At 48.8% G+C, this 16,075-nt stretch overlaps 1 protein-coding gene across 1 annotated transcript in view; it reads right to left on the bottom strand.

Moving 5' to 3' along the window:
- Positions 1-16,075, bottom strand: part of TAF4B (TATA-box binding protein associated factor 4b) — a 140,628-nt gene that overhangs the window by 29,974 nt on the left and 94,579 nt on the right. Inside the window, exon 10 of the mRNA XM_040433895.1 lies at positions 13,901-14,070. Coding sequence (XP_040289829.1) covers positions 13,901-14,070 — 170 coding nt within the window. The remainder of the gene's footprint in view (positions 1-13,900; positions 14,071-16,075) is intronic.

Below are 16,075 nucleotides of genomic sequence, written 5' to 3' on the forward strand. Positions count from 1 at the left end.
ATGGGCGATACTGGTGCGTCCCTGGATGCGGCCATGGCATTGATTGACAGATTTGGTAGCTTCTCTGGACTTCAGATAAATTGGCAAAAATCCTCTTTGATGCCAATAGATGGGCAGGCCTTGTCAGGCAGACAAGCAGATAGCCTGGTGCCATGGGTGGATAAATTCAAATATCTGGGACTATATATAACACTGAGACTATCGGATTTTGAAGACCTTAATCTATCCCCATTGCTAGCTATTTTCAGGCTTAAAGTAAGGTCATGGTGTAGACTCTTTCTTTCGGTGGTAGGTAGAGTTAACCTTTTAAAAATGGTTATGATGCCCCAGTTGCTGTATGTACTGAATAATGCTCCCGTATGGATCCCCCAGGATAGATTCAAGAAAATGTATTCTATAGTTAGGGATCTTACTTGGAAATATGGGCAGGCTAGGATTAAACTGGAGACATTGCAATATACTAAGTCGGAAGGGGGCCTGGCTGTCCCTAATGCATGGATTTACTTTCTGGCTTCCCAATGTCAACACTTCAAGGGATGGATTGATTTGCAAGCTCCAGATATGACAGGGCAGATATTGCAACATTGGTTGGGCAGTAGGGACCTCATGGGCATTCTGGAAGGCTCAGGAATGCATGCTGGGAGAGAAAAACTCCCTCTTATTGAACTTATGAAAAAAGTTTGGGCAAAGGTGAAGCAGCTAAGAGGTGTAGGTGGAATTCGTGAACTTTCCCCTATTGGAAAAAATCATCTGTTGCCCGAATTTTTTGCCATACCAGGACTTAGGAATTGGGAAACTTATGGAGTGACGAGAATTGGCCAATTAATCAAGGACAAGATATGCAAGTCATTTCAAAACCTGCAGCAGGAATTTAATGTTCCTAGGGGGTGGTTTTATAAATATCTCCAAATGAGGCATGCCCTTGAGGTCACACTGCGGAAAGGATGTGTGATAGCTCAAATGGAGGTGGTTCATAAGCTTGTTCTCCCGTCAGGAGGAGGGAAAAGAGGGCTGATATCACAGTTGTATGCTCTTTTATTGGGAAAATTCCTGGAGGGGTTTCCGCTCTCAAGAATGAAAAAATGGGAGGCTGACGTGGGGGTTATGTCTAAAGACAAGTGGGAAGATATATTGGAAGGGGTCCCCAAGGTGTCCTTGAGCGAACAGGGCAAACTATCCCAGCTATTTATTATACATAGAGTGTACAAAACACCGGTGTTTCTAAAAAAGGTTGGAGTAAGAATTGATGACAGGTGTCCAAAATGTATGGAAGAGGGGGCGGATTTGTTACATATGCTGTGGTCTTGCCCAGTAATTGGTAATTATTGGGAGGAGGTAAGAAATATGATTAATAGCAGAATGTCATTGAAAATCCAAAAGGACCCAAAGGTGTGTATATTGGGATATGTGTCTGAGATTGGAGGGAATGAATCGGTTAAGGTAGCTGTGGGGAGGTTGCTATATGTGGCCAGGAAATTGATTGCTATGAGGTGGATCCAGGGAAGTCCGCCTACACTGAGTGAGTTTGAACGGAAGGTGAATGACATGATGATACTTGAAAAAGGGGTGTATGTGAAGAGAGGATGTCCGCAAAAGTTTGATAAATTGTGGAGTGATTGGTTATCTCACACTCATGTGGTTATATAGGCTCGTCAAAATCAAGACTAGTTATAAGGGAGGGGGGCGTTAGGCAAGGTTGGGGGGGGAGGGATTTGGGGGGGGATTTGATATGTATAATCCTTTGTTTCAAATATTTGTTTTAACATGTATACACATTATGTACTGATATTGGATAAACTGTGTGTCGTTATTGGCACGGTTACTGTTGTACTCTGAATCCACACGGTGGATAAAGCAAGAAAGAAAAAACAACGAATGTTTGTTGTAACACTCTGTATTTATTGTTTCAATAAAAACGACTTGATTTAAAAAAAATGTGCAGCACCAAAAATTGGTGAGACTTACTGAAAAGCCAGACAGTGCTTCACACTAATACTGACTGCAAGATAGTCCACAACAAAAAGGAGACTTTTGTATTACTTACCAGTAAAGTCTCTTTCTCGCTCTTCCTTGGGGGACACAGGAAACCATGGGTATAGCTCTGCTCCCTAGGAGGCGTGACACTAAGTGAAAGCTGTAAGCCCCTCCTCCATCAGCTACACCCTTCAGCCTGGAGAAGAGACTGCCAGTTGCGTGTCCAAGTAGTGAAAGATAACCACCAACCGGAAAAAGAACTGTCGAGCCCCAACGGGGGCAACCAAGCCGGAACCACAACTGTAACCCAAATGAAGGGCGGGTGCTGTGTCCCCCAAGGAAGAGCGAGAAAGAGACTTTACTGGTAAGTAATACAAAAGTCTCCTTTTCTCGCCCATATTCCTTGGGGGACACAGGAAACCATGGGACGTTCCAGAGCAGTCCCAGAAGGGAGGGACCAGAACAAACTCAACCAACACCAGAGGCATCAATCAACTGCCGCCTGCAACACCAGACAGCCTAAAGCAGCGTCAGCCGACGCATGAGCATGCACCCTGTAGAACTTGGTGAAGGTGTGCAAGGAGGACCAAGTGGCCGCCTTGCAAATCTGCTCCGTAGAAGCCCGATTCCTCTGAGCCCAGAAAGCCCCGACCACTCTAGTGGAGTGAGCGGTAACACCAAGGGGCGGAACCTTGCCCTTGGCGAGATAAGCCTCAGTAACAGCCATCTTGACAAAACGGGCGATAGCAACTTTGGATGCCGCCATCCCTCTGCGCGACCCCTCCGGGACCACAAAGAGCGAGTCAGTATGCCTGAAAGAGCTGGTTACTTCCAGGTAAATCTTGAGCGCCCTGACAACGTCCAGGCGATGAAGCTTCCTCTCCCGCGGGTGGGAAGGGGAAGGACACAAAGAGGGGAGAACGATGTCCTCGTTCAGATGAAAGGCGGAGACCACCTTAGGAAGGAAGGAAGGGACCGGACGAAGAACCACCTTGTCCTGGTGGAACACTAGGAAAGGTTCCAGACAGGAGAGTGCAGCCAATTCGGACACCCTCCGAAGAGAGGTGACGGCTACAAGGAAAATAACCTTGCAGGACAGAAGTCGCAAGGAAACCGTCCGCAGAGGCTCGAAAGGGGAAGCCTGGAGCGCTGAGAGAACCAGGTTCAGGTCCCAGGGCGGTACCGGAGGGCGGTACGGGGGAACCGCGTGAGCCACGCCCTGAAGGAAGGTCTTGACAGGACCAAGGGGGGCCAGTGGGCGCTGAAACAAAATGGACAGCGCAGACACCTGACCCTTCAAAGAACTAAGGCCCAGACCTTGGGCCAGTCCGCTCTGCAGGAAGGACAAAACGGTGGGGAGAGAAAAGCGGAGCGGAGGAATCCCCAGATCGGCACAGAACCCCAAAAAGGTCCTCCAGGTCCTATAATAGATCCTAGAAGAGGACGGCTTACGGGCGCGGATCATGGTGCGGACGACGTCCGCAGAAAAACCCCTACGTGTCAGGACGGTGGTCTCAACAACCACGCCGTCAAACGTAGGGACCCTAAACGCGGGTGGAAGATCGGTCCCTGAGAGAGAAGATCTTCCCTGGCGGGCAGCGGCCAGGGCGCGTCTGCCAGGAGCAGCATGAGGTCGGCATACCAAGACCGGCGGGGCCAGTCCGGAGCGACCAGAATCACCGAGACGCCTTCCGCCGCGATCTTCCGAAGGACCTTGGGCAGGAGAGGGATGGGAGGGAATATGTATGGGCGCGCGAAGCCTCGCCAAGGAAGAACGAGGGCGTCGGCTCCGCAAGCTCCCGGATCCCTGGCCCTGGACAGATAGGCGGGGACCTTGTGATTGAATTTTGAGGCCATGAGGTCCACGTCCGGTATGCCCCAACGAAGGCAAATGGCCTCGAATACCTCCGGGTGAAGAGACCACTCGCCGGGGTCGACGGTGGTGCGACTGAGGAAGTCCGCCGCCCAATTGTCCACCCCTGGAATAAAAATTGCAGATAGGGCCGGGACGTGGGCTTCCGCCCAACGGAGAATGCTGGTGACCTCCCGCATTGCTGCAGCGCTGCGAGTGCCCCCCTGGTGGTTTATGTACGCCACAGCCGTGGCGTTGTCCGATTGTACACGAACTGGATGACCCTTCAGCAGATGAGTCCAGTGTCGTAGAGACAGAAGGGCCGCTCTCAGCTCCAGGACATTGATCGAGAGTTTGGACTCCGATGGAGACCAAATGCCCTGGACGGATCGGGGAGGAAACACGCCTCCCCAGCCCAAGAGACTGGCATCGGTTGTAACCACCAACCAGTTGAGTGGCAGAAAGGACCTGCCCAGAAGAGGGGACTGTAACCACCAGCGGAGAGATGACCGCACCGGAGGCGATAGATGGAAGGGATGATCCAGAGACTCCGGCGATTTGTCCCAGGAGGAGAGGATCGCCCGTTGGAGAGGGCGGGAGTGAAATGGGATCGCCTCGAAGCAGGCAACCATCTGCCCCAAGACCCGCATGCAGAAGCGGAAGGACGGTCGACGGTGGAGAAGGAGACCCCGAACCGCCCCACGGAGGATCAGACGTTTTTCCGAGGGAAGACGTACCTCCGCCGCTCCTGTGTCTAAAAGCATTCCCAGGAAGACTAGTTGTCTGGAGGGGGGAAGGGAGGACTTGGGGAAGTTGATGACCCAACCGAACCTCGCCAGAGTCTCTAGAGTGAGATCCACGCTGGCAACCGCTTGAGAAAGGGACGGAGCCTTGATGAGGATATCGTCCAAGTACGGTAGCAGAAAAACACCCCTGGAACGGAGTAAGGCCAAAACCGGGGCCAGGACCTTGGTGAACACCCGGGGGGCTGTTGCCAGCCCAAAGGGAAGGGCGACAAATTGGAAGTGGAGGTCCCCCACGGTGAATCGGAGGAAGCGATGGTGACACCGGGCTACCGGAACATGGAGGTAGGCATCCTGTATATCGATGGAAGACATGAAATCTCCCTGCTCCAGGGAAGCCACCGCGGAACAGAGGGACTCCATCCGAAACAGTCGAAGGAGGAGAAAACGGTTGAGCTTTTTGAGGTCCTCCCTTCTTGGGAACTACAAAGAGGTTCGAGTAGAACCCTTGGAACCTTTCCTCTAGAGGAACGGGGGTAATCACCCCCCTGTCCAGTAAGGCTTGAACGGCCGCGGAGAACGCAGCCGCGCTTTTCGGGTCCCGCGGCGGGCGGGAGCGAAAGAACCGATCTGGAGGGAAGGATGCAAATTCGATTTTGTATCCGGAGGACACAATTTCGAGGGCCCAGGCGTCGGAGACGTGAGCCATCCAGACGTCCCTGAAAAGGAGGAGCCGGCCCCCCACCCGGGTGGGTGGGGGCGCGCCTTCAGGCAGAGGACTGCTTTGCTGCGGGTGTGCGGGCAGCCTGCGGCTTGCGCCAGGAGGGCTGCGCCCGAAAAAACGGCTTCCTACGCTTATCCTGGGGAGGAGCCGAAGCGGCAGCTGTGGTGGGAGCCCCAGAGGCCCTGTGGGAGGACCGAAAACGAGACGCACCAGGGCGTCCGCGGGGGGCGCCCCTGGCTTGGGGTTGAGGAAGATGGGTGCTTTTACCACCCGTGGCCTCCGAAATAAGTTCGTCTAGGCGGACCCCGAAAAGGCGGGAACCCGCAAACGGTAGCCCCGCCAAGGAACGTTTGGAGGCAGCGTCCACTTTCCAAACCTTCAGCCAGAGCTCCCTCCTGACGGAAACTGCCAGGGCGGAGGAGCGTGCAATAAGAGCTCCCGCATCAAGGGAGGCCTCACAAACAAAATTCCCGGCCCGAATAATAAGCTGGGCCAAGGAACGTAGGTCCTGGATGGGGACGTCCGAGTCCAACTCCTGTTCCAGCTGCGCACCCCAAGCAGAGATTGCTTTCCCTGCTCAAGCAGAGGCAAAAACCGGTCTGAGAGCAGAACCGGAGGCAGCAAAAATGCCCTTGGAAAGGGTCTCCATGCGACGGTCCTCCGCTGACTGAAGAGAAGACCCGTCGGGAACAGGGATGGCCGTGTTCTTTGACAGCCAGGCCACAGGGGGGTCCACCTTGGGTGGGGAAGACCATGTGGCCACGACATCGGCTGGAAAAGGATAGCAAATGTCCAGCTTCTTGGGGTTGACAAAACGGGCGTCCGGGCGAGCCCAAGCCTTAGACACCACAGAGGAGAAATCAGAGTGGATTGGAAAGACTTTTGAGGCCTGCCTGGGTCTGATAAAGGAGACGCTAGCTGCGTCAGAGCTAGGGGGGTCATCCTGCACCTTAAAGGTGTCACGAATATCAGAGATGAGTTGACCCATCGCTGAGGCTAGCTTGGACGGCAGGGCCGAGTCCATTTCCAAATCTGAAACCGCCAATTCACCTTCAGAGAGCGAATCCTTTGGAGAGGAGAGGCCCGTCTGGGTGCGCACGCGTGGCGGGGAGAGTGAGGCCTCAGAGGAGGAGGCTCGCTCTACTCTAATACGCTTCTGAGAGTGCCTAGCTCGGGAGGGGTCACTAAGAGAGAGTGAACCCGCTGCAGCGGCAGAAGCAGTGGACCCGGAGGGCGCGACAGTCAGAGAGGCGTCCTGCGGGGTAGGTGGCCTGTCTATTAGGCGGCCCACGACATGAGTGAGGCTTTCCACGGCCTGGGACAGGGATCTAGCCCAGTCAGGCGGGTCAGAGGAAGCAGGGAGCGACACAGCGGGCGACTGAGGCTGCGGTGGAGCTCGGCATGCAGTACAGTGCGGATCAGACTGCCCCCGGGGAAAGGGTTCCCTACAAGCAGTACAGGCATGGTACCAAGGCTTGGCGGCTGCAGAAGGGTCTGACATGGTGGAAAAAAGATGTTGCACTTAAAGTGGGAGACCCCAAAGAAAAGTGGTGGCACGGAGGGGGTTAACAGTCCTACCAGACCCGGATGATGCAAGCGGCAGCGGTAAGGGGAACAGACTGAGGAGGCTGTGGAGGAGAGGCAGCAGCACGGAGATGAATGGCTTCAGGATCGCACGGCAGAGAGGATTCCACGCAGCACTGAGAAGTGGAGCCCGATGAAACCGGAAGTTGCGGAGCGCATGTAGGAAGCTCCGCCCCCCCCCTCTGCCGCGCTGAAGAAGAAGCAGAGCCGCGCGCGCGCAGCAAAATGATTTTAACCCCCAAGGTGATGAAGTGCCGGCCAAGATGAAATGGCGCCGTTCACGCCAAGTAAGCGGCCCCCGCCGCGCCTGGATGTGGCAGACGGCTTGCTTGCCTGCAGCCGTCCCCTGAAGGCAGCGTCCCTGCCAAGGACTTGCCCAGATAAACTCCCCTGCCCGGTAACGGTCCCGATATGCCCGGGGGGGGGGGGGGGGCGATGTAGCAGTGGCCATGTAGCAGTGGCCATGGGGGATGTAGCAGCGGCCATGGGGGATGTAGCAGCGGTGGGAGGGAGGAAGGGGAGGCTGGAGCAGCCACTCTCACCATACGCTGTCTTCGCCCTCAGTCCATCCAGCGGGGGTCGCCCCTTCAGCTCCTGGCACCGCAGTGGCAGGAAGCCGGGGGAGGGACTTGGCGTGCGGGCGACCCTGAGCTGGCGGGACGCAGGGGAGCGAGGCTGCCCTGGTCCACCTTGTCTTCTGTGGGGTTGGCGGCAGTGCGGAATTACCGGCACTGGCGCAACTCAACCCCGGGAGAAACAGAGGGGTCTAATGCGCCTCTGTTGTCCCTGTAGGTAGAAGAAAATCGAATTAAAAACAACAAATAACACAAAAATAAAAAAATCATAGGAAAACAACCCTGCATAAGCAGGGGGTGTCTTGCCTCCTTGGACACTAAGCAAAAAACTGGCAGTCTCTTCTCCAGGCTGAAGGGTATAGCTGATGGAGGAGGGGCTTACAGCTTTCACTTAGTGTCACGCCTCCTAGGGAGCAGAGCTATACCCATGGTTTCCTGTGTCCCCCAAGGAATATGGGCGAGAAATACAAACACCACCAGTCCACTCTTTGATGCGCGTTTCGCGTGCTGCTTTTTCAAGGGGTAAGGGTAAACTGGTGCTGGGTACATATAGGACTCGGTGTGTAAAACAGATCACAAAACCAGGTTGTTTATTGGCCCAAACATTTAAACCTGCCTATGATAGGTGGAGTAACCATTAGCGGACCATTCTCACCTGTGTGTTGTAAATAATAAGTAGGCGCCGCTGACTATATGGCGCCTGAATCTCTGCCGAGGCGCCAGCGGATATGTGCGCGCCCCGCAGTCCGGAAGAGGAGGACCGCACGCCAAGCGCATTGTGTTCTGCCAATCATGTGAATTAGGGTACTTTCACACTAGCGGCAGGACGGATCCGACAGGCTGTTCACCCTGTCGGATCCGTCCTGCCACTATTTCGCCGTGCCGCTGCTACGTCCCGCCACTATTTCGCCGTGCCGCTGCTCCGTCCCCATTATAGTCGGCAGAGTCGGACATGCAGTACTTTTAGTCCGGTGGCATCTCGCTGTGCTGCGCCGGAGTTCCGCCCCCGTCCCCATTATAGTCAATGGGGACGAAATAGCGGCAGGACGGATCCGACAGGGTCAACAGCCTGTCGGATCCGTCCTGCTACTAGTGTGAAAGTAGCCTTATAGTGATTATAATAAAATTATGTGTTGATTGATTATACTTAGTGTTGGTACAATATTTCATATGACATAGTGAGGATCCATATATCTCTTTTGGTGTTGGTAATTTGACTTCTATGAAAACTTTCACAGCGCTTCCAGATGTATTAAAAGAACAAACAGCACATAATCCCTCACCATTTCCAGTTCCGCTGCTCCTGTCCTCACCTCTGGCTTGTGTTTACAGGCTGCAGTGGTGACATAGCCATATATGGAACGTGACCGCTGCAGCGAATCACTGGCCTCAATGGACTGGCTGCAACAGTCACATGCATATATAATATTTATACTGAAGCCAGAAGGGAGGAGCAGAGCTAAAAAAGGGGGGTGGTTAAGTGGTATGTATTCTTTTATAATTTTAACACATCTACAGGCACAAGGAGGCTCTTCTAAGTTGGACAACCCCTTTAAATCTAAAAAGAGCTTCAATTTTTATTTTCTTAATATAACTAACAGTGACCTTCAGACATTTTCAGTATTTGGAATTTGTAATGACCTTAAAAGGGCTTTTCCTTCTTGAAAATCTCTTCTCTAACTGAAGGCATGCTGGAGTTGTACAGAGAGAACGCCATTATTTGCAGCGGCTATTCATTCTGGGTAAGGCTCCATTCACACGTCCGCAAAATGTGTCCGCATCCTTTCCGCAATTTTGCGGAAAGGGTGCGGACCCATTCATTCTCTATGGGGACGGAATGTGCTGTCCGCATCCACATTTGCGGATCCGCACTTCCGCATCTGTGCTTCCGTTTCCGCAAAAAAATAGAACATGTCCTATTCTTGTCCGCAATTGCGGACAAGAACAGGCATATTCTATTATGTCGGCAATGTGCGGTCCGCAAAATGCGGAACGCACATTGCCGCTTTCCGTGTTTTGCGGATCCGTGACTCCGTGTTTCCGCAAAACACATTGCGGACGTGTGAATGTAGCCTAATAGAGGTCAGTCTCAAGCCTGGGAGGGCATATGGACAAGGTTTTGTTCTACTGGGATGAACCCTTAAAAGATCATTTTTAAATTAAAGGCTCTACTATAATGTTTTATAATTCAGGGTCTCATGACCACAGATACTAGAAAAAGAGTGACTACGGTGTCAATTGTAATATTTGTCTACTTATAAATAACACAAATATACAAGCGTATGAAACATAACTATTCTATAACTAATTATTTGACTTTCCCCATCATTCTGCACTCAATACCCCATAATGAGATAATGAAAACAGAATGTTTGAAATCTTTGCTAATTTATAGAAAATTTAAAGCTAAAAGCTTGCATTGACAATAAGGCTGATCGCGGTCATTAAAGCCTTTAGATGCAGTGTTCAAGTGAGATCACGGCATCTAAAGGGTGAAAAATTACTGGCATCCTCTACGGCCAGAGGATGCTGGTAATTGATTTCATTGCGCTGGGTCTCTCTGAAGAAACCAAGGGCATTGAAGCTGAAATTCTTATTTTGGCCAATTCTGTACAAATAATGAATCTAAAAAAATCTATGAATTAAAAAAAAAAAATAATAATTTGTAGGCTCAAATACGAGCTTCAAAAATAAATAAATAAATAAATAAATAAATATACATAATATAAAAACCCCCTTTTCGTAGAATATGGTATCAATAAAAAAAACAGATTGTCCCTCCAAAAAATGAGCCCCACACAGCTCAGTAGATATAACTATAAAAAAGGTATAGGGATCAGAATATGAAAAAAAAATTTTTTTCAAAGTTAAAATGTATTTTTACACTATTTAGACATAAAAACCTATACATATGTGGTATCGTTGTAATCGTACTGACCCAGAGAATGAAGGGCACAGGTTAGTTTGGCCGCAAAGGGAACGCCGTGGGAACAAAACGGTGGAGGGATTGCTTTTTCCCCCCAACCCCTTCCCCCCCCTTTGGAATTTTATTCCCGCTTCCCACTACATTGTATGCCATATTAAATGGTGGCATTAGAAAGTACAACTTGCCCCTCAAAAAATAAGCCCTCATACAGCTATGTGAACGCAAAAATAAAGTTATGGCTCAAGGAAAATAGGGGAAAAAAAATAAACACAAAAAAGAAAAAACTCCGATATCCTAAGGGTTAAAGCGGTTTCCTAATAATACCAAAAAACCGAGAGCACACTTGTAAAATCATGACATTTTATTAAATGACATGATAAGACAACATATATATATATGAATAATTAAAGTATGAATAAATAAATAGCAGCAATGCAGTAAACGCTGCGAATAAGCAGCTCCCCAGTAGGTACACAAGGTAAAAAATCCCCCCTCAGGAATAATCATTATGGCTTAACAGCACATTGCATGAAAATACATAAACGGACTCCTCAAAGACCAAAGGAGGAAGTCCGTACCAAATAATACAGGTAAAAACCACAAGGGTTAACTAAGCCAAAAAAGGGGTGGAGGCATACCGTGTTTTTCGCCCCATAAGACGCACTTTTTTCCCCCCAAAAGTGCCCCTGCGTCTTATGGGGCGAATGCTGGCAATTTACATCGCAGTCTGCGATGTATTAGTGAGGAGGGACTGTAGTAGGCGGTGAGAGCGGCGGGGCCGTGCAGGCACTGTACTCTGGCCCCGCAGCTCAGTATGTACTGTATTATACGTAGTGTTAATCAGCATATCTAAACTGAATAATGATGCGCTTCCCTTGCTCCCCATGTGCTTACCGGTACATGACACGCTCCTGTAGTAAGCACTAGCAGCTAGCAGGCAGGCCGGGGCGGCCGTAACTCACGGAGGTCACGTGCCTGCTCCGCCTACTTTATGAATGAAGTAGGCGGAGCAGGCACGTGACCTCCGTGAGTTACGGCCGCCCGGCCTGCCTGCTAGCGCTTACTACAGGAGTGTGACATGTGTATCGGTAAGTACAGTACACATGGGGAGCGCATCATTATTTAGTTTAGATCTGATGATTAACACTACGTATAATACAGTACATACTGAGCTGCAGGGCCAGAGTACAGTGCCTGCACGGCTCCGCCGCTCTCCCCGCCTACCTACAGTCCCTCCCTAGGAATCTGTGAATGGGATAATGATGGGGGGGGGGGGGGGGGGTCTGTGGATGGCAAGGGCATTATGATGGGGGGGGGGGGGGGGGAATCTGTGGATGACACATATAGCAGTGTCATCCACAAATCCACCACCCCATAACAGTGCCATCCACAGATTCCCCCCCCCTATCATAATGCCCTTGCCATCCACAGATCCCCCCCACCATCATAATGCCATCCACAGATCCCCCCCCACCATCATAATGCCATCCACAGACCCCCCCCCCCCCCCCCCCGCATCATAATGCCATCCACAGCTGCCCCATAACAGTGCATCATCCACAGATCCCACCCATAATAGTGTCATGTACAGACCGCCATTAGTTCAAATCCACCAATAGCACACCTTTTGGTTAAAAAAATTTTTTTTCTTATTTTCCTCCTCAAAAACCTAGGTGCGTATTATGGGCCGGTGCATCTTATAGGGCGAAAAATACGGTAAATAGCATAAGAAGCAAAAATGCATATAATACAACCCATATACGGCCAAACAACAACAAGTGCCAAATAAATACCTGATAAAATGGAGTGGGGGGAAACAACTTGAACCTCTAGGGAGTGCACCCCGACACGCGTTTCGCTCCGCTTTTTCAAGGGGCGTCGGTTTCCTAGGAGATCAATACAGATGGCCTATACCCAGGATAGGTCATCAACATCTGATTGAAGGGAGTCCAACTCACAGCACCCCTGAGAATCAGCTGTTTGAAGAGGCTGTGGTACTCCGGCTTCCTTACAGCATATCGGGCACAACTCTTGTACATTGTACAGTGGCTGTGTTTGGTATTGCAGCCTAGGCCCATTCACTTGAATGGGACTGATCTGCACATAGGCCTTGTGACCGACGAACATGACTTCATTGGCTTAGGAAGAGCCTGTAAAGTTCAATGGAGAACAGTGCCCTCTTTAAAGAGCTGATCTGCGAGGATGCCAGGAGTCAGACTTCCACTTATCAGATACTGATGACTATCTGAGCGCACTCCATACAGGACAAAAGCTGGCTGCAGCATACTACAGTCGGCAACCGGTTGCAACGACTGAGATTGGCGATCACACTGATCCCAGTCATTTAACCCCTCAGATGCCATGATCAATAGCGATCATAGCATCTGTAGGGTTAGACAGAGGGAGGGGGCAGAATCGCAGAGCTCTGATCAGTTGCCATGGCAGCCTGGGGCCTTTAAAAACCTTCCCAGGGCTGTCATGGCTAACTGCCTGAAAAGATGGGCATGAGGCACGACTTCTGAGGCAGTGTCAGAATCCAATAGATTTAAAAAATATTATTTTGCAGTCAATGGGACAAGCAATCAGAAAATTGCATGTCCAAGAAACCTAAGGCGACTAAAAGTAAAAAAAAAGTTTAAAGTAAAAAAACACAAACCTAAAAAAAGCAAATCAGCCCCCATTCATATTTTACATATAAACAAACAATAAAAACACACAACAGGTATCGCCACGTCTGAAATTGTCTAAACTAATATAAAAATATTTTTCTTGCGTGACAAATAAAAATGCGCGATACACCATTTTTTGGTCACCTTGCCCCCCCCCTCAAATTTAATAAAAAGTGATCAGAAAGTCTTAGGAGGGATGAGCACATGGTTCCTAAAGGCTCTTTTGCATATATTAAAACATCATTTTTCATGGTGGTCTAGAACTTCTGTACTTTCCAAAGGCTCCACACTGGGGTCTACAATGCCACAGCAAAACATCAGCAATAAAATATACCATATTTTTTGCTCTGTACGCCACACTTTCTTCCCTCCAAGGGTGGGTGAAAATGGTAGCGTGTTTTATGACGGGTGTACTAATGAGTGCTTCCATTATGGAAGCGCTCATTAGTACAGTAGGACCTGGGAATGGTGACTATAGCTTTCTTGGTACTAGAGAGTGGCAGCGCCATCTGGTGCAAGAGAGGCAAGTTCATTTATTTATTTTAGGTCTAATGAAGCTTAGGAGTCTGATCTGAGGTCTGATGAAAAATATTTTTTTTCTTATTTTCCTCCTCTAAATCCCAGGTGCATCTTATGGTTTGGTGCGTCTTATGGAGTGAAAAATACAGTACATCTCCCACAAAATGTTCTTTTGCTTTTTTTTTTTTTATCTCCGAATTTCTAATACCCTAGTTTGGAAGTTCTGAACACTGGCATCTTACGCATGCTGGATTAGGAACCTACTGTATCTTCTCGTCAAGCAAATATAATTCTTTAACCAATTACAGACGTGAAATACTTAACCATTTCTTACCTATGTCCAAGATTCGGGTTTGAAGAGCAGATGTAAATAAAAATGGTTCATCTTTGCAAGATCGAATCACTGCACCAACTAGTTCCGAGTTTGTTGCCAATATACAGGCATTTTCTTCATTCAGATTAACACCGGCCATAGAAGTCACATCATTTATATCATCTTCTTCCCTAATAAACAAGTTACAGATATAATAAACATATACAAAAGAATTATGCAATGCACTGTAACCCAACATGTATACATAAAACTACATAAGGAATGTACATTTGAAAATTCCAATACAAAAACAATTACCGATTTACAAAACAGAGCCCACCGCTGATGTCCTAGTCATATAGCCACTGCTATTCTATTCCCTGTTTATATAGGGAACTGTATATAAATTATACCTATGAAAAGTTAACGTGAGGCTAGTTTCACACTAGCATTCAGCCGATTCTCTGCATATTTGCCAAGTTACGTCCGGATCTTTGCCGGTCACCATGATAGTTAATGGGACCAATAGGAGTGTCTGGCAATGCCGGATCCAGAGAGCTCAGGCAGGCTGTTCACTGCCGTAACAGCCTACCAGATCTCTGAACGCTAGTGTGAAACTAGCCTGAGCATCTAGGTTCCCCCAGGGCTCCTTTGCCTTGTTCAATAATATCTACTGAATCTATTGCATCTTATTCTCTTTGCAAATAGATGCAGATGAGGAAATCGTTAAGTTTGCAGATATTACTTGATTACTAAGCCGACAGATGTTTGCTGGTAGTTAACAGCAGAACATGAAGTTTCCCTCATACAGCTTTTGCTTGTATTTTTTCCTAAAAGTCTTTTTTCATCAATTTTGGAAAGTTATTTTTGCCACATTTTTTAAAGGCAGCCTGTTACCAAGAAATTTACTGTTAATCCAGTAACTAGCTCAGCTGAATGTAACATACATAGTAACATAGTACATAAGGCCGAAAAAAAGACATTTGTCCATCCAGTTCGGCCTGTCACCCTGCAAGTTGATCCAGAGGAAGGCAAAAAAAAAAACTGAGGTAGAAGCCAATTTTCCCCACTTTAGGGGAATAAAAAATTCCTTCCCGACTCCAATCAGGCAATCAGAATAACTCCCTGGATCAACGACCCCTCTCTAGTAGCTATAGCCTGTAATATTATTACGCTCCAGAAACACATCCAGGCCCCTCTTGAATTCCTTTATTGTACTCACCATCACCACCTCCTCAGGCAGAGAGTTCCATAGTCTCACTGCTCTTACCGTAAAGAATCCTCTTCTATGTTTGTGTACAAACCTTCTTTCCTCCAAACGCAGAGGATGTAGTGTTATATTATCACTTAACAATCCATTGCATCTTTCCGGAGAGAAAGTACTGTATTTTTGGCACCACCACGGCGGGAAAATGTCAGTGCGTCTTATGGACCGAATACTAATAACCGCTTCCATCATGCAGGAGGAGCAAGTAGCAATAAGTGTAGCACTGTGCTGGCTGCACTCACCACTCCCTGGTCTTCTTCCAGGCACTGCACATGTCCCAACTGCGTACAGCATCAGAACGTAGTGTACAGAGGAGCGCACTATGACCTGATGCTGTGCGACGTCAGGTCACAGCGCAGCGCTAGACCAACAGAAGACCAGGGAGCTTCGAATGTCAGTGCAGTTTGGAGCAGGAGAGGCAAGTTTGTTTATTTATTTTGTCTGATCGAGGTTGGGGGTTTAATCTGAGGTTCGATAAAAAATATTTTTCCTATTTTCCTCCTCTATATCCTAGGTGCGTCTTCTGGTCTGCTAAGTCTTATGAAGTGAAAAATACAATACTTTTAATCCATATGCAGACTGAGTAGTTAAGCGCACAGAGGTCAAGGTCAAGCCCAAGCCACTTTGTAAACCCTTGCTCTTCCTGCTTCCTCTGCCAGAAGGATAAGGATGACCTGGGAGAGGAAAACAAAAGCAAGGGTGCACAGAGTGACTTGGATCTGCACTCATTGCACTTAACTGCTCATTTGCATATGGATGAAAAGTATTTTTTTCCAGAAAGAAGAACTAGATTGCCAAGTAAAACGTATTCTATTAAGCCGAGCAACCTGTACAAAGCATTCAGCCTGGTTTAACAGTGAATTTCAATTTTCTACTGACAGGCTCAATAAACTCAGTGAATAAATCTCAGTGTAAGCCAAATGAGGTAA

This window comes from Bufo bufo, chromosome 5 (assembly GCF_905171765.1).
Source record: "Bufo bufo chromosome 5, aBufBuf1.1, whole genome shotgun sequence".
Classification (NCBI taxonomy): Eukaryota; Metazoa; Chordata; class Amphibia; order Anura; family Bufonidae; genus Bufo; species Bufo bufo.